The sequence below is a fragment of the Nycticebus coucang genome, chromosome 12 (assembly GCF_027406575.1).
Source record: "Nycticebus coucang isolate mNycCou1 chromosome 12, mNycCou1.pri, whole genome shotgun sequence".
Taxonomy (NCBI): domain Eukaryota; kingdom Metazoa; phylum Chordata; class Mammalia; order Primates; family Lorisidae; genus Nycticebus; species Nycticebus coucang.
The window spans coordinates 8,752,081-8,768,044 of NC_069791.1; the positions used below are offsets into that span (position 1 = coordinate 8,752,081).

At 59.7% G+C, this 15,964-nt stretch overlaps 1 protein-coding gene across 1 annotated transcript in view; it reads right to left on the reverse strand.

The window, feature by feature from the left end:
• Positions 1-288: 288 nt before the first annotated feature.
• Positions 289-15,964, reverse strand: part of LRP1 (LDL receptor related protein 1) — an 81,007-nt gene continuing 65,331 nt past the window's right edge. The window contains exons 54-89 of the mRNA XM_053554553.1: positions 15,761-15,901; positions 15,492-15,682; positions 14,584-14,767; positions 14,385-14,470; positions 14,113-14,232; positions 13,498-13,685; positions 13,068-13,273; positions 12,457-12,645; positions 11,538-11,686; positions 11,011-11,104; positions 10,785-10,901; positions 10,488-10,607; positions 10,023-10,145; positions 9,800-9,925; positions 9,387-9,503; positions 8,615-8,721; positions 8,385-8,517; positions 7,627-7,746; positions 7,354-7,476; positions 6,864-7,004; positions 6,632-6,766; positions 6,435-6,554; positions 5,453-5,721; positions 4,720-4,898; positions 4,163-4,269; positions 3,800-3,916; positions 3,177-3,353; positions 2,881-3,021; positions 2,569-2,742; positions 2,155-2,316; positions 1,616-1,790; positions 1,383-1,484; positions 1,165-1,229; positions 962-1,052; positions 718-862; positions 289-578 (exon numbers count right to left, since the gene is read on the reverse strand). Of these exons, the coding sequence (XP_053410528.1) occupies positions 438-578; positions 718-862; positions 962-1,052; positions 1,165-1,229; positions 1,383-1,484; positions 1,616-1,790; positions 2,155-2,316; positions 2,569-2,742; positions 2,881-3,021; positions 3,177-3,353; positions 3,800-3,916; positions 4,163-4,269; positions 4,720-4,898; positions 5,453-5,721; positions 6,435-6,554; positions 6,632-6,766; positions 6,864-7,004; positions 7,354-7,476; positions 7,627-7,746; positions 8,385-8,517; positions 8,615-8,721; positions 9,387-9,503; positions 9,800-9,925; positions 10,023-10,145; positions 10,488-10,607; positions 10,785-10,901; positions 11,011-11,104; positions 11,538-11,686; positions 12,457-12,645; positions 13,068-13,273; positions 13,498-13,685; positions 14,113-14,232; positions 14,385-14,470; positions 14,584-14,767; positions 15,492-15,682; positions 15,761-15,901 (5,075 nt within the window). The 3' untranslated portion in view covers positions 289-437. The remainder of the gene's footprint in view (positions 579-717; positions 863-961; positions 1,053-1,164; positions 1,230-1,382; positions 1,485-1,615; positions 1,791-2,154; positions 2,317-2,568; positions 2,743-2,880; positions 3,022-3,176; positions 3,354-3,799; positions 3,917-4,162; positions 4,270-4,719; positions 4,899-5,452; positions 5,722-6,434; positions 6,555-6,631; positions 6,767-6,863; positions 7,005-7,353; positions 7,477-7,626; positions 7,747-8,384; positions 8,518-8,614; positions 8,722-9,386; positions 9,504-9,799; positions 9,926-10,022; positions 10,146-10,487; positions 10,608-10,784; positions 10,902-11,010; positions 11,105-11,537; positions 11,687-12,456; positions 12,646-13,067; positions 13,274-13,497; positions 13,686-14,112; positions 14,233-14,384; positions 14,471-14,583; positions 14,768-15,491; positions 15,683-15,760; positions 15,902-15,964) is intronic.

Here is a 15,964-nt window from a genome sequence, read left to right on the forward strand (position 1 = left end):
CAGAAATTAGCCCTCAGGGAGTTGGGAGTTGGGGACGGGTAAGCGGGGGTGGGGGGTGGGGGGGAGGGGAGAGGTGTGAGAGGAGAGAACCTGAACAAAGTGTCTGGCACAGGGAGGGGAGGCAGCACCACCAGCCCTCCCAGTGGGTGTGTTTGGTGGGAAGGGAGGGGGTGGGCTCCCTTGTACCTTTCCACTGCAGGAGCCCCGAGAGCCCTCCCTGAAGGCAGCATGGGGGGCACCGAGGAGCAGGCAGAAGAGGAGAATGGAAAGAGATAATACTGTGCTTGCTTGCTCACTCACATATAAAAAGTAATTCCTTCATTTTTTACATTTATACATCTGGAAGGGCCAAGGAAGGGCTGTCTGGGGAGGGGCTCATTGAATGACTTCTCTGGAGGGGGCAGAGGTTCTCTGGGGAAGTCCAATGGTGCAGGGCCCTATGCCAAGGGGTCCCCTATCTCGTCCTCAGGGCCCCGGCCCAAGAGTTCTCGCTTCTCGTCCGTGCTGGCCAGGGAGTGGCGGCTGCCGTGGCCCCCCATGTAGAGTGTGGCATAGACAGGGTTCGTGAAGTTGGTGGGCTGCAAGGCAATATAGGGTTCATGTGGGGCCCAGGGGCTTCCCTCTGTGTCCAGGGTTGCCTTACCCCCCACCTCTAGCCCAACGCGGCACCCTTAGTCACCCTACCCACAGCCTCTTAGAGCTGCCCTCCCAGCCCACCTTGTCGGGGTCCAGGGCAAAGTCAGCATCTAGTAGGCCCCCAACATCATCAGGCTCTCCTCCTTCGTACATCTTATAGGTAGGGTTCCCAATCTCCACGTTCATAGCCCCATTGGTCATCCGCTGATGCTGGAAGCCCTTAGCCCTGGGGAGAGGTGGGAGTATAAGGGGCAGAGAGTTTGGGGGGCATAAGTCTGGGGTGGTCAAATAATGGTCAGAACCTCCCAGACTCCCAGTGACTCACCCTCGAACTCGCCGCTTATACCAGAATACCACTCCAGCTACCAGGAGCAGCAGCAGCAGCAGCAGCAGAGGGATGAGGATGGAGGCCATGTCTGGAGGGAAGACGTAGGAAACTGAGTCAGAGGAGCCTCAGGAAGAAGGAGGCACAAAGTCCTCCTGCTCTAGGTCCCAGCAGCCCTGCTTGCCCTACCCCCTGCCACCTACGTCCAGCCTGCTGTTGGCTGACGACCTGCTCCTCACACCGGGGTCCCGTCAAGTGGGGTGGGCACCTGTGGAGAGGAGCGGCAGAGCTGAGGAGGTGTATCCTCCACAGCCACTATGGCCAGCAAGACCATGTGGCCTGGGTCCCTGGTGATCCTCCTGGTCAGGTGCAGGGAGTGGAGGGGTGACCCATCACTGGGTGAGGCTCAGGCCCAACTCACTGGCATTCGGGCATCATCTTGCTGTTCATGGTGCAGGAACCACCATTGCTGCAGTGGCCAGCACAGGTCAGACAGCTGGGGGCCAGCCGTCCATCCGTGCAGCTGCAGGAAGGAATCAGAGAAGTGTCTGTGATGCTGAGCAGGTGGCAGGGCTGGGGTATAGGACTAGAGGGCATGGGGGGGACAGGCCAGGGTCCAGGCTGTGTAGAATTGTGGCTTGGGTCCCTGCTCACTTGCAGGTGACGTCCCCACTCTGTTTGTTGACCACACAGGCTCCTTGGAGACAGCGGTTGCACTTGTTCACCTCACACCTTGGTCCCTCGAAGTAGGCAGAGCAGCGGCATTGTCGGGAGCCATCAGCAGCCATCTGGCATGTGCCAAAGTTCTCACAGTAGTTAGAGCATTGCCCTGTGGTTGGGACAGAAGAGGTAGTGCCTCAAGCTCTGGCCTCAAGAAGGTCCTCCCTAGGTTGTGGGGGGGAGGGCTGGGCACTAGAAGGGACCCCAGGTCCTGTGAGTGATTTCCATCTCCTGAGTGCTCTGGTGCCCCCATGTCACAGGTCCCTGAGCATCCTCTGGAGTGATCCTGATGCCAAGGGGCTCGCTACCCCAGGGGGCTATGCCAACACTACTGTGAGGGAGCACCGGCAGCTTGGCCTGGCTCAGTGGTGTGTGGCCCCCTGCCCTGAGTGTGCCCCTGTAGGTCCCAGGTCCAGGATGACCACCACCCTTGGCTTCCCCCAACCTCCCCCAAGCCCAGGTGGCTCACTCACGGTACTGGCAGCGGTCACCCAGGAAGCCAGGTAGGCACCGGCACTGGGGCTGGTTGCCCTGGTTGACAGTGCAGGTGCTGTTGTTGGCACAGTGGCCCGCACACACCTGCTGGGTGCATTTGGGGCCCGTGAAGCCTGTGGGGCACCGGCACGTGGGCATGCCTGGCGGGAGAGGATGTGTGAGTGGGGCTGTGACCCTCAGGTCTGCCCAGCCCTACCACAGAGGAACAGAGCTGGAAGGACTAGGGCAGCAGGCAAGGATCAGAGGGTGGGACCCTGGTGGGACCTGGACAGGACTATGGAGAAGAGGAGGAGGTGGCATACGGTAAGGAGGCAGGGCAGGGCTGGGCTTGCCCAAGGGTGGGCCCAGTGGGTGTGGGGCAGGGAGCGGTACTGGTGCCAGGGAAGGCGTACCAGACGGGGAGGCAGCGCAGGTGCCCCCGTTGCGACAGTACTCCCAGCACTGGTCCAGCTCACACTTGTCACCTGTGTAGCGGGGCTGGCAGCGGCACTTGGGCTGCCTCCGTGCATTAAGGAAACAGCTGCCACCGTTGAAGCACTGCAGGTTGCAGGTTCCAGGCCGGGGAGCTGCAGGAAGGACTGGTGAGGAGCCAAGCTGGGGAAGGGGGCAGAACGGGTGGGCAGTAGGGCTTGGGGGAAGTCAGAGGTCACAGGGAGGAGGATCCTGGGTGCAGGATAGGGTACTAGGAAGGACCCTGAGCATACCGTCTGGCGGGGGCGTTGGAGAGGGCACAGGCACACAGGTGCCATTGTCCAGCCGCTTCCCATTGGGACAGGTGCAGACAGGCCCACTGGGGCTCAGCAGGCAGAGCCACTCACACTTCTTGCGGTCACAGGGGTTGGTCACTGAGGGTGTGGGAGGGGGTGGGGAGAACACTAAGCAGGACACTTCCCTGATTCCTGTGGGTGCAGAATAACCCCCTTCCCAGCAGGTAGGCCACAGGGTAGGACACAAGGTCCCAGGCCAGTCCTTGCCCAGCCCAGGCTTTCCCTGCGCCCACCTTCAGGCTGCTTATGCTGATGGTATAGGACCACGTCTGAGGCATGGCTCAGGCCCCCTGTCAGGTTGACCAAGGGGCTGTGTCCAAACTTATGGATCTTGAAGACACGATTATTGATGTAGGTGACGCCATAAATATAATCCTCAAAGACATCGATGCTGAAGGGGTGACTCAGGCCTGGGAGAGGAGATAGCATCAGAGGGGACTTGGTGGGGCACTCAGGCCCTGGCTGCACTCTCCAGGACACTGCACCTGGGCTTCCGGGTGCCTCAAATGCAACACGTCCAGGACCTAACCTAACACCCCGACCTGTTCCTCCTCCTGTGGCTATTACTGACAAAAGGTCCCATCACCCCAAGACTGCTGGGGTCATGGCTCCCTTCTGCTGTGTCTCCCCACATTTGCTAAGTTCCCAATGCCACCTATGCTGCCTTCTTGTGACTTCATTCTCACTGGCAGAACGAATGAGTGAACAAGTATGCAGGTGGGTTCAGGAGCCCAGATGGGGGGCGGGCAGGAAGGCCCTGCACAATTGCTGGGGGCCAGGCTGACAAAGGTGGGCCTTCGGACTCAGTGGGGAGCATGGGAAGTGCAGGGCTGGGGGACCAAGGTCCAGCTCTGACCTCGTTTGCTGTCAGCAGCCATGACAGGGTCTGTGCCATTGAGCCGGATGCTGCCGATGACTGAAAGCTTGGCGTCTGCCCAGTACAGCCGTTCATTGTGGTAATCCACTGCCAGGCCTGGGGGCGGTGGAAGGTGGACAGTATGGTGAGGGCTCAGCCCTCCTGCCCCAGGCTGTGGTTACAAAGCAGAAGCATCTACGGGTTTGGGCAGCTCCACCCTCTCACACGCCTCTCCCAAACAGCCTTCTGGGAAGAGCCTCCACAGCCACCTGCTCTGTCCCAGTCCAAGCCCCCTGCCCTTTCTAGATTTTATGTGAAATCCTTAGCGGCTGGGCTCAGGGAGCTTGTCCTGCCCCCACAAACCTGTGGGCCACTGAATGTTGTCCTGTACCAGTGTCTCCCGAAGGGTCCCGTCCATTGCTGCTGTCTCAATCTTGGGGTGGTTGCCCCAGTCTGACCAGTACATAGTGCTGGGGAGGGAGAAGGGGTGAGTGTGGGAGGTTTAAGGGCCAGGGGAGGCAGGACAAAGTGGGACACCCGCTCTGGGTCTGGGAACAGGGACTGCTGGGGACTGGGAGGAAGTCCATCTGTCTTCCTACAGAGAGGATAGATGTCAACTTCTGACCAGGTTAAGAATCTTTTACTCTAAAACCACCATGTGTTGATCTAGACACATCTGGGTGGGCAGAGCAGTTCCCCAGGGCACAGAAGTCCAGAGCAGGGCTACACTTGACATCCAGCCTACTGGAGGTCAGGTCCTCCTCAAGTGGCTGCAGGGAGCCTTGGGTAAACACAGCATGGGGAGGAGCAGGGCAGCCTGATGCCCAGAGAGCTTGGGGAGGCCCTGCCTCAGGCTGGCCTGGGAGGGGAGGGGGCACCTATGGGAGAGGCCCCACCCGTGTCTCAGGACCCTTGCTCACCCCCTCAGTGGGTCCACCACGATGGCGTGGGGCTCGTCGATCATGCCTGAGATGAGCGTCTTCCTGTTCTCACCCTTCATCTGTGCCACCTCAATCACATCCCGGCCGGAGTCAGTCCAGTACACGTTCCCGGCCACCCAGTCAATGGCGATGCCTCGTGGCATCTTTAGCCCTGATATCTGGATGGGGGTCACAGTTTCAGGGGCTACCACCTTTTGTTTTCCCTCCATTATCTCTGCCATCACCCCGCTACCCCCTGCCAGCCTGTCCCTGCTAAAATGTCACTCCAGACTGACAGCCTGCCTCTAGCTTTAAAGAGACTCCCCTGACCCGCAGCTTCTGCGCCAGAGTGGGAGCTTTCACACGTTTTGCCCGTTAAACCTCAGGAAAAGCCTATGGGACAGGCACTACAGCCTCACTCTGTGACGAGCACAATGAGGCCCAAAGAGGTCAAACGGGTTGGCTACAATTCATGCAGTGATGGCAGTGACGCTAATGCTGAGGGCCTGACTGTCCACCGTGCCCTGTGCCCTGGGCTGGTGGCAGGGTCAGCTACCATGACTCTCACTGCTCTGTCTACCTGTCACCCACACCTCAGAACCTACTTCTAACACTGCCCTTGCCCTCCACAATCTCACCCTCTGCCCCCTTCCACTGCCCTTTTCCAGTTCTGCTCTGAACCATCTACTCTGTGGAGCTCTTCCACCCGATTCATGTTGGGCTGGGTGCTCACGTTGAGGTGGGTGACACCCCGGTCAATCTGTCGCCGGTGACGATTGGAAGTGGTAGGAGGTGCAGCAGGTGGCAGGCTGCGGTAGGAGATGGTGCCCGTGTGCCAGTTGGTCCAGTAGACACGGCCAGCCTTGACATGGACATCCATGGCATCGATGCGAACACTCTCGTCACCCTGGAATGCCTGCTCGTAAGCTGAGTGGGGGTGTCCAGGGAACAGGCTGCGGATCTCATTGTCATCAGCAATGTATAGGACTTGGTACTCAGAGCCTGGGGGGGAAAGAGGCTGGAGCTGTGAGGAGCTGGGATGAGGTGCCTACGATGTGCACCCCGACCCAGCTCAGCCCCTTTCATACCACCGGTGTTCCCTGATAAAACCACCTGCTCTGTCTAGAGGCTGATTCTCATCCTTTTGGCACCAGGCTGGAGGCTCCAACCTCAGCCCCTAGACTTCCTCCTCAACTCCCCCAAACAGGTCAGTGTGACCTTCTCCTCCAGAAAGCTGTGCTGCCCCTCCACCCCAGGGACCTCTGTCTCCTCATGGCCTCTGGATGCCATCACCCTGCTCTGAGCTACATACTGCCTGACATGTGCTTGGGAGTGCACATGTGCATGGGGTGTGTGTGCACAGTATGTGGCTGGGTTGTGTATGTGTAGGGGTGTGTGTAGGTGTTTGTGCACAGGCATGTGGAAGGGCCAGGTGTCTGTCAAGGTGTGTGGGGAATGTGCAAGTGGGGCCTGCCAATGGTGTCTGAGCTCTCATTCCAGCGCAGTGATGAGAAGGCCTGTGTGTGAGCAGGAATGCTGCCCACCCTGCAGTGAGAAGCTCCGGGCCCGGGGCACTGTGCTGGGGAAGTGGCACCATGGATCTGGGGTTCCGCATCTGGACAAAAGTGTGTGGAGGAAGCATTCCATGTCAGGTTGGCCCCACTTTATATCCTGGTGTCGCTCCCCCCCCCCTTTCTCCGTGCCAGCTGCGGTACCTTCAGCCTTGCAGGTGTTGTGAGTCTTCATGAAGTTCCGAGCACAGCTGCAGAGGTGGCCGCCCTTGGTGTTGTTGCAGAGCTGTGAGCAGGTGCCGAAGCGTAGGCACTCATTGATGTCTGGGGATTACACGGAGGGTCATGGGGAGTCCTGCGCCTGGGGTTTCTGCCCACCCCGTTTGGTCCTGCTTCCCTACCCTGGCATCCGGGCTGGCCTGGCACAGTGTGGAAGCCTGGGCGGCAGGCGCAGTAGGCGGCTTTCTCTGTGTGCACACAGCGGGCCTCATCTCCACAGATGCTGGCGTTGGTGGCGCAGCTGGTCAGCTTAGGGTCTGTGGGGGGCACAGAGTGGATTCCCTCCCCTGAGCGATCCCAGGCCTGGCTTGGTGCTCTGCCGGCCCAGCGCCCACAGCAGCATGAGGTTCTCACCAATGCTGCAGCCCTCCTCGTCAGAGCCGTCCCCGCAGTCATCGAACATGTTGCAGCGCAGGGAGGAGGACAGGCAGTGCTGGTTCCGGCACAGAAACTCCTTCTTGTCTTTGCAGTGTGGGGTCTGGGCCGTGGGGGGCTCTGGGGAGGGTGGGGGCTTCAGGCTCTGGGTATTCACCCCTGCCTCCTCCTCCCACAGGACCACATGGATACCGCTGGGTGCCCACTCCTGGCTGTTTATCAAGCTTGCAAGGAGAGCTGGTCACGCACTCAAGTTCCCAGTCCCACCTCCAAGACCTCAGGCATCATCAGGAAGCCTCCAGAACCTACCCTAAGGGCTTTCTCTCTCCCAAAGAAGGGCACTCAGGCTCTCAGCAACGGATCCTCCCCTTCCCGGCAAGTCTGCTTCCCGGACGCAGCTCCCCCTGGGCCCACACTCATCCCTTGTGCAGAAACCCCACTCAGGCTCCCATGGCTGGCTCGTGCTCACCACAGTCCTCCTCATCAGCGCCATCCCCGCAGTTGTCTGTGCCGTCGCACTGGCGCCCGATCCACAGGCAGACGCGGTCGTTCTTGCAACGGAAGGGCCGGTTGGGAGGACATATGAACCGCGCTGCCACGGCCAGGAGCACACAGCCAGAATTAGTCTTGGGGTTGTGGGGCTGCTGCCCGCCACTGGGGAGCCCCGCCCACCAGGAGCCCCGCCCACCACCAGACCCTCCCACCGGGGAGCCCCGCCCCCAGCCTCCACCCCAAATCTCACAGCACTCCTCAGGGTTTTCGTCTGAGTTGTCGCCGCAGTCGTCCTCGCCATCGCACTTCCAAGCTAGCGGCTTGCACAAGGTGTTGTTGCATTGGAACTCGTCCAGAGGGCAGGTCCGCACTGCGCGCCAGGACAGCAAAGAGGGAAGAATGAGCCACCGGCCGCAGACCAGCACCCCGCCCTCCACACCAGAGGGCAGCGGGCCGTGCAGTTCCATGCCAGATGCAGAGGAGCAACCCTGAGCTGGGAGTGGGAGACTTTGCCCAGCACGGCAGAGCCGGGCGGGACATTTGCCCTCACAGATGGGGACCCTGCTCCAAGACCCAGGCTTTGCATTGCTCACTCTGAGGCTACCCAACCCAGGAGGCCTGCCAGAGGTGAGCTCTGTCTCACTGCTTCTTGGGGCAGTCACCTGCCCAGTAGGAACTTATGGGGGTGGGGCCCAGATAGCTCATACCTTTCTGAGGGATTTGGGCCCCTTGACTAGGTGACTCTGTACTAGGCACAGCCTGTACAGAGAAGTGGACTCAGGATCCCTGTTCTTTTTTTTTTTTATGATCAAGGCACCCATCAAAAAGGGCCCTGTGTCTTGTTTACGGCTACATCTCCAGCACCTGTGACAGTGTCTGGTGCATGGAAAATGCTTAATAAATATCAGGTCAAGAGTGAATACAGAAAAGAGAGAATGAGTGAGTAACAGGGACATAAGATGGGGTGGGGGAACAGTGGTCCAGGGAAGCCAAGCTGAAGGGACTCACCGCCAGTGCCACAGGCTTCCTCGTCACTGCCATCCATGCAGTCAGCATCCGCGTCACAGCGCCAACGCAGGGGGATACAGTGGCCACTCTTGCACTGGAACTGGTCCATGTCACAGCGGGGGGTGCAGTCTTTCTGTGAACATGGGAGCAGCAGCTTGGTTAGCTCTAGGCACCCTTGGGGCCTGCCTCCTCTGGGGCCATCCCTCCCTCCTTCTGGTCTCTCTGCCCACCTCATCTGAACCATCTGCACAGTCGTGGTCCCCATCGCATTTCCAGCGCCCAGCAATGCAGCGGCCATTGGCACAGGAGAACTCACTCTCAGAGCAGGGCCGAGGTGCTGGGGAAGGACAAGGGAGAGACAGGTCCCAGGAGGGTGGGCACAGGGACTCAGCCCTTGGGACATCTCTAGCCCCTGGCAGAGTCAAACTCTTAAGCCCAAGCCCCGTCCCTGTGTCCCCAAAGGCCACAGCTGACTGGCATAATGACCAAGGTGCTCAATCAAACCTGGGCAGAGTCAACTGGCTGTCCTTATGGGAGTAGCTGGGCACAGAAGGTGCTCACATTTACCCCAGTGGGGACAGACACATGAGAGAGGGCACAGGTCCTTGGCCTTGCCCTTAGGACAGACTGTGTATGGGGAGGGAAGGGGGGTAAGGAGCACTAAGACGAGCATCAGGGTTTGGGGAGGCAACAAGGGATGATGGGCAGAGGCACGGCACAGGGATGAGGGCTCTGGGGCAGAGACAGGGTGTGGTGGGAACACGGGCACATCAGAGACACCTACCTCTGCAACCCCAGGTGGACAGTGTGAAAATGGAGAGAAACATGAGATGAAGTGAAATGGCACAAACTCAAATACACAACATGGAGTGGGGTGGGGTGAGGAGGGAGGCGGCCACCTGCTCTAGCACAATCTGGTGGCAGGATGGGGGGGGACAAGGCTGCTGAGAAGGGGGCCTGAGGTCTGGGCAAGGCTGTGGCTGGGCTGGGGGGAGGACATACTGCAGCTCTCCTCGTCAGAGTTGTCCCCACAGTCGTTGTCATAGTCGCACTGCCAGCGGCCGGGCACACAGCGGTTGTTCTTGCAGCGAAACTGGTATGGCTCACAGGTGCGCTCGTCTGGGGGCAGATGTCAGGGAGATCAGGGACAGGCCCGGGGCAGATGTGAGGGTCTCCAGTAAGCATGGTCGGAACAGCTGGGGCGGGGGGTCTGGAAGTGTGTGTAGGGCACAGATCTATCTATCCGCATTAAGGGGTGATAGGCTCGGGTGGGTGTGGGAAAGTGAGCTCCTATCAGGGTCAGGCCTCCCTGTGCCAGCTCCAAAGTGGGCACAGAGCCCAATGCCAGAGCCACATGGCATGTGACTTTGCCCCCAGGCAGACAGCCTTCCTTATGGAGCGAGGGCTGGGCTCACCACACTCTTCCTTGGGCTCATCTGAGCCGTCCCCACAGTCGTCCTCGCCATCACATTTCCAGCGCGCAGGGATGCAGCGGCCTGAGTCCTTGCAGCGGAACTCATCCACTCCGCAGGTCATCTGGGCTGCAGGGGGTGGGGCGAGGGTGAGTGCCTTCCAAGAGTGTGTGGGAGCGGCAGCCTCAGCTAGGGAGGGTGGGCTCTAGGGCCCTGGGCAACTCACTGCAGTTGGCAGGCTCGTCACTGCCATCCACACAGTCGTTGTCCCGGTCGCACACCCAGACCCGGGGGATGCAGCGCTTGGTGATGGAGCACTGGAACTGGTTGGGGGCACAGGTCACCTCGGCTGCAGGGTGGGCAAGAGAAGGACACTCCCTTACACCCACTATCTCAGTTCAAGATCACTGTCTTTCCCCTCTTTCAGGCCCTGGCCCTGGGCTTTCCACCAATTTACTGTGAAGAAGGAACAGTTCATCTCCAATTTTGGTGCTTTTTGCTTTCTGGATCTGTCTCTATCCTGGGCACGATGACTTTATGGGCACACCAAGTTACAGCCAGTGTCATTTATGTTACCCATCTACACCGGGTGCAATGACTTGAGAGCTCCAGCAGGAGTGCTGGGGAGGCTCCATGTCAGCTGTGCTTGCTGCTTCCCACCACCCAGCCCTGCCTGCCCCTTGCCACTCACGGCAGTCCCTCTCGTCCTCCCCGTCTCCACAGTTGTCTTGCCCGTTGCAGCGGAAGATGCCCGGAATGCAGCGGTTGGTGTTGGTGCACTTGAACTGACTGGGCAGGCAGACGTGGATGTCTGTGGGGGAGGAGGGCAACTGAGGAGGACAGAGGACTCGGGGCAGGGAGGTGCAGGGACCCAGCCCACAGAGAAAGCAAACTTTGGCTGGAGCTTCCTTGTCCTCGAAACCCCCAACTTCTGGGGAGGTAAAAAAGTGGAGGGAAAGAGGGTAGTGGTGCCTGGCCAGTGCTTTACCGCAGTTGGCCTCGTCACTGTTGTCCTGGCAGTCATTGTCTCCGTCACAGATGAAGGCAGGGTTTGTACAGATGCCGGTGGAGCACTGGAACTGTCCCGGGCGGCATTTGAATTCAGCTGCCAGGAGGGAGGTTCAGCATCAGAAGGGCTGGTTGGGCACAGTTAGGCCCCCTCGAGGGGTACTACAGCCTGAGGACCATCCTGCCACCCTGCCCTGGACACTCACGACAGTCCGGGGGCTCGTCCGAATGGTCTCCACAGTCATCCTCGGTGTCACACTTCCACCAGAAGGGGATGCACTTGTCGTTCTTGCACACAAACTGGAGGGCAGGCGGGGGCAACAGGGGTTGGTAGGGGGTCTAGGGAACTCAGAAGTCTTTCTTTTGAGGGGCTGGGATGTTCCAAAGGGGTGGCAGGGGCAGGGCATTTCAGGGGCAGGTTGAGCTGGCTGGCAGGGTGGGCTATGATGAGAACAGGAAGGCCAGGTGCAGCGGGGAGTGTGTGGAGGTCAGCGCCAGGGGCTCGGGGAGGAGGGTCAAGGTAGGGTGTGGAGGTGTTTGTGTGAGGTGACGGGTGTAAAAGTCTTGCTGTGGGGAAACAAGAGGTAGGCAAGAAATGTAGGGGTGTTAGTGTGGGAAAACCAGATGTGTGAGGATATCAGAGCAGGTACTGGGGTCTGAGAGGGTTAGGCGTGCTGGTGTGGGGGTTGAGGGAACAGGCATGTGTGGGGGGCGGTTAGAGGGACAACCTCACCTGGCTTGCTGTGCAGTTAGACACACAGGTGCGGCCATCACCGCCCAGGTAGAAGTTGGTGGGGCAGGCACACTTGTGGCCCCCACCAGGGGACAGCAGGCACAGGTTGCTGCAGCCACCATTGTTGACCTTGCAGGGGTGATTGGGCACTGCCAGAGAAAGTGGTTTATTTATTTATTTATTTTGGGGACAGAGTCTCACTTTGTCACCCTTGATAGAGTGTTGTGGGATCAAAGCTCACAGCAATTTGAAACTCTTGGGCTCAAGCGATTCTCTTGCCTCAGCCTCCCGAGTAGCTGGGACCACAGGCACCTGCTACAGTGCCTGGCTATTTTTAGAGACGGTGTCTCGCTCTTGCTCAGGCTGGTCTTGAACCTGTATGCTTAGGCAAGCAACCAGCCTTGGCCTCCCAGAGTGCCGGGATTACAGGCGTGAGCCACCACAGCCAGCCCAGAGAAAAGTGGTTAGAGGCGGGCCAGCTGGGTGCAATTTCTGGACTATTGCTCCCTGAGCCGCTGGATGCTAGCAAAGTGAGGGCAATGCTTGCTGGTGACATATTTACTGGTCTTCCAAAGGCTGCTCAGCTCACTCTAGCCTGGGTGGAAGGAGTTGGAACTAAACACTGCCCCTTTTAGGAGGGAGCTGAAGCCAAAGATAGGAGCAGACTTTCTCCAGGTCCCAGCTCAGGGAAGCCCAAAGCCTCCACCCTGCCTCACCAGGCCTGTTTCCCACCACCCCCACCTAGGGCCAACCCTCCCCTGAGTGCTGCACCCCAGAGCTAGACCACACTCTGTCTACTCCCTCCTGGAATCTTCCAGTGTTTGGCAAAGATTGCTCAATCACGCTGAAGAGGGGTGAGCAGGAACCCCTGCTGGGTTCCTGTGCCCCCCAGGGCCACGCTGCCCCCACCCCTGCTCACCATCCGGCTGGCGCAGGCCATGGAAGACGTGCAGGTCCATGGGCCGGTGCAGCGTGCTGATGAGGAGCGTCTTGTTGGCACCCGTGGTCTTGTGGGCACGGTTGATAGACTTTGTCTCCCAGTCGGTCCAGTAGACGTAGTCCTCAAACAGGGTCAGTGCGAAGATGTGCGGGATGTCCTGGCTCAGCACTGTGGGCCAGGGTCACGATGGCGGTCAGCACCGAGTCTGGCTAGGTGCCTTGGCTGCCTGGCCTCAGCTCCCACCTGCGAGGCGTGTGTGAGCCGAGGGCCACATGGCTCAGTGGCTTTCCAAGGTCTCAAAGTTAGCAAGTGGCAGGGCTGGAGTCCAGGCTGTCTGACAGCTGGGCCCTACTCTATGGCAGCGTGCGCCCGCTCACTCCCAGAGCTCCCCAGGCCTCCCACTGCCACCTACCTTGGTCTATCATTTAGAACTGTACATGTGCCTTGGGGCCTTCAACACCACACACCCGAGAGGACCACATCCTCTGGCTTCTCTGGCCACTCCTGCCCCCAACACCCAATTCCCTGTTGCTTCAGACACCCATGCCATGAGGTCTGCTATGCCCATGCTGCCTCACTGGCACACTGACCGACATGGCGATTGGAGCCATCCAGGCTGGCAAACTCAATGTAGTCCTCTCGCGCATCGGCCCAGTAGATGCGCTCAGTGACATAGTCCAGCGTCAGCCCGTTGGGCCACGTGATCTTGGTGTCCACAATGACGCTACGGCTGGACCCATCCATGCCGATCCGGCCTATCAGCGAGTGGTCGCCCCAATCTGTCCAGTATAGGTACCTGGGAGGGGGCAGGCAGTGAACTCCAAGAGATCCAGACACATTTACCGGTGACACATTTACTGGTCTTCCAAAGGCTGCCCAGCTCACTCTAGCCTGTGTGGAAGGGGTTGGATCTAAATACTGCCCCTTTTAGGAGGGAGCTGAAGCCTGCAGTGAGGCTAGGCCTGGATTCTTGAGGGTACCACCTGCTCTCAGAACCCCCAGCCCTCCTTGTCCACATACCCGTTCTGCACGTCCACCACCAGAGCCCTGGGCTCACGGAGGCCAGAGCTGACCAGCACCGTCCGATAGGCCCCATTGAGCTTGGACACTTCAATGGTGTCCCGACCTTTGTCACACCAGTACAGGTTGCCGCCTACCCAGTCCACAGCCAGCCCGTCAGGGTTGCTGAGGCCTGTCCGGTGCAGTACCTGCAGGCAAGGGCATGGAGGTCCCCTGAGTGACCTGGGGAAGGGCCATCAGCTCTCTGGGGCTCAGCCTCCCCCATGGATAAAATGGGGTGGAACTCCCTCTCCCTGTGCCCAGGAGCACAGGTTTGAGGGAGGTCAGACATGAGGGGGAACTTCCTGCTAATGAGGGAGGCTTGGGGGTGGCAGAGACCGAAGAGACAGAGGGGTCCCTTGTCTGTGCTCTCTGGGATTGGAGGAGAGAAGCCAGGACAAGCAGCATCATGCAGCCACTTTGGGGAGAGGAGAAAGAGAGAAGAAAGAGAAAGTAACGCTGGTAGGAAGGTGGAGAGAAGGGGAGATGGATGACCTTAAAATAGCAGACTGGGGGTGCCCCGGTCTGCACCCGGGGGGGTCCTGGGGTGTCATGCAGAGACCTCGCCTGCCCCACCTGCACGTTGCTCCCATTGAGGTGCATCCTCCGGATCATGCTGCCCTGGGTTGTCACGTCAGTCCAGTAAATCATCTGCTCTCGGTAGTCGAAGTCCAAGGCCACAGCGTTGTTCAGGCCCTGATGTGGGGAGTGGGGGAGGGGAGAAGTCTGCTGGGGAGGGTGGCTGGAGAAGCAGTAGGGGTGATGACCATGGCCCAAGTGGAGGAACAGCGCAAGGCTATACTGGGTGGGGGACACGGGCTGGGTGCAGGAGGGCCCAGGTTTGGCACCTGCTTAAGCAATGTGTAGTTGGAGCCATCCAGGTTGAGCTTGCGCAGGTAGTAGCGATTGGCAAAGATCAGAAACGGTTCCTCGTCTGGAAATGGGAGCCCAGTTCAGCTCCCCGCAGGGCACAGCCTGGCTCCCAGCTCTCCCGTCACTGCCCCCAGCTGCCTGGGCCACCTCAGGCCCTCGAGGCACCAGTCTCACCAGTCATGGCTTTGCAGCTGTGGGGGTCACCGCCGCGGGGGGCATAGCCCTGCACACACAGACACTTGTAGCTGCCATGGGTGTTGATGCAGCGCTGACTGCATGGGAAGGTGGTGCTGCACTCGTCCACATCGGCACATGTCCGCCCGTCGTCCTTCAGTCGGAAGCCAGGGCGACAGCGGCACTGAGGGTACAGGGAGTCTTGGCTGGGTGTGTGGCAGGGGGTTAGGGCTCCCACCCTAGAGACCCGGGAGGGGGTCCCTCTGAGCCCCCCTCCAGCCTGCCTTGCCATGGGGAGACGGGAAGCACATGAGTACTGAGCCCTCACCCCACAGTAACCAGACAGGTGAGTTCGCCGCGTCAGCACATTTTCTGCACCCATGGGCCAATGGCCAGGCCTCTTCCCACGTGCCCTGTGAGCATCACTTGGCAAAGCTGCCCACACTGTCCATATGCCTTCCTCACGGTGGCCATCTCAGCCTCAGGAGCCCCTTCTCAAGCTCCTCTGTGGGTCACCCTCTCCCTACCCCAGTGTTGCCCTGTAAAGTGCTTAGGCCTGGGATCTCCTCCTTCCCCCAACTCCACTCACTCCCTCAGGAATCTTGCCTAGGTGCAGGGATTTAAATAGCATCTCTATGTGATTACTCCCAGGTTCCTCTCTCCAGGCAAGGCCTATCGTTTAACTCCAGGCCTATGCGCTGCTGCCTATGTGACATCTCACTCCTCTCTCCCTCAAGTTCTGCTGGCTCTACTCCCCCAAAAAGTGCAGAGCCCAACCACACGGAGGTCTGACTTGATCACTGCCGTGTCCCCAGTGCCTGGGACAGTGGGTGGCACAGAACAGGTGCTCAGTAAACACTAGTGGGATGAAGAAGGGTAGACACCCCTGCCCTGGGGGCTGGGCACACCTTGAAGCCAATCTTGAGGTCCTCACAGTCCTGGCTGCAGCCGCTGAGCTTGCGGCTCAGGCACTCATTGACGTGGCAGCTGCGCTCGTCTGAGCCGTCACCGCAGTCGTCCTGGCCATTGCAAAGCAGTGCCTCAGCCACGCAGCGCCCACTGCTGCACAGGAACTGGGACGAGGCGTTGCACTTGTGCTCTGGGGAGGGCGGGGCAGCAGGTCAGCAGGGCCCGGGCAGGGTGGGCCGGGGCAGGGGCAGCCGGGCCAAGGGCCCACCTGGGCTGGTGCAGTGTGGGTTCTTGGGGGCCTCGTCGCTCTGGTCGTGGCAGTCGTTCTCGCCATCACACTCCCACTGCCGCGAGCTCAGGCAGCGGCCGTTGGCACAGCGGAACTCGTTGGGGCCACAGGTTGGATATTCTGCGGCGGGAGCGAACGGTGAGGCTGATGCCCAGACACAGCAGAAGGCAGGGCCTGCTCCCA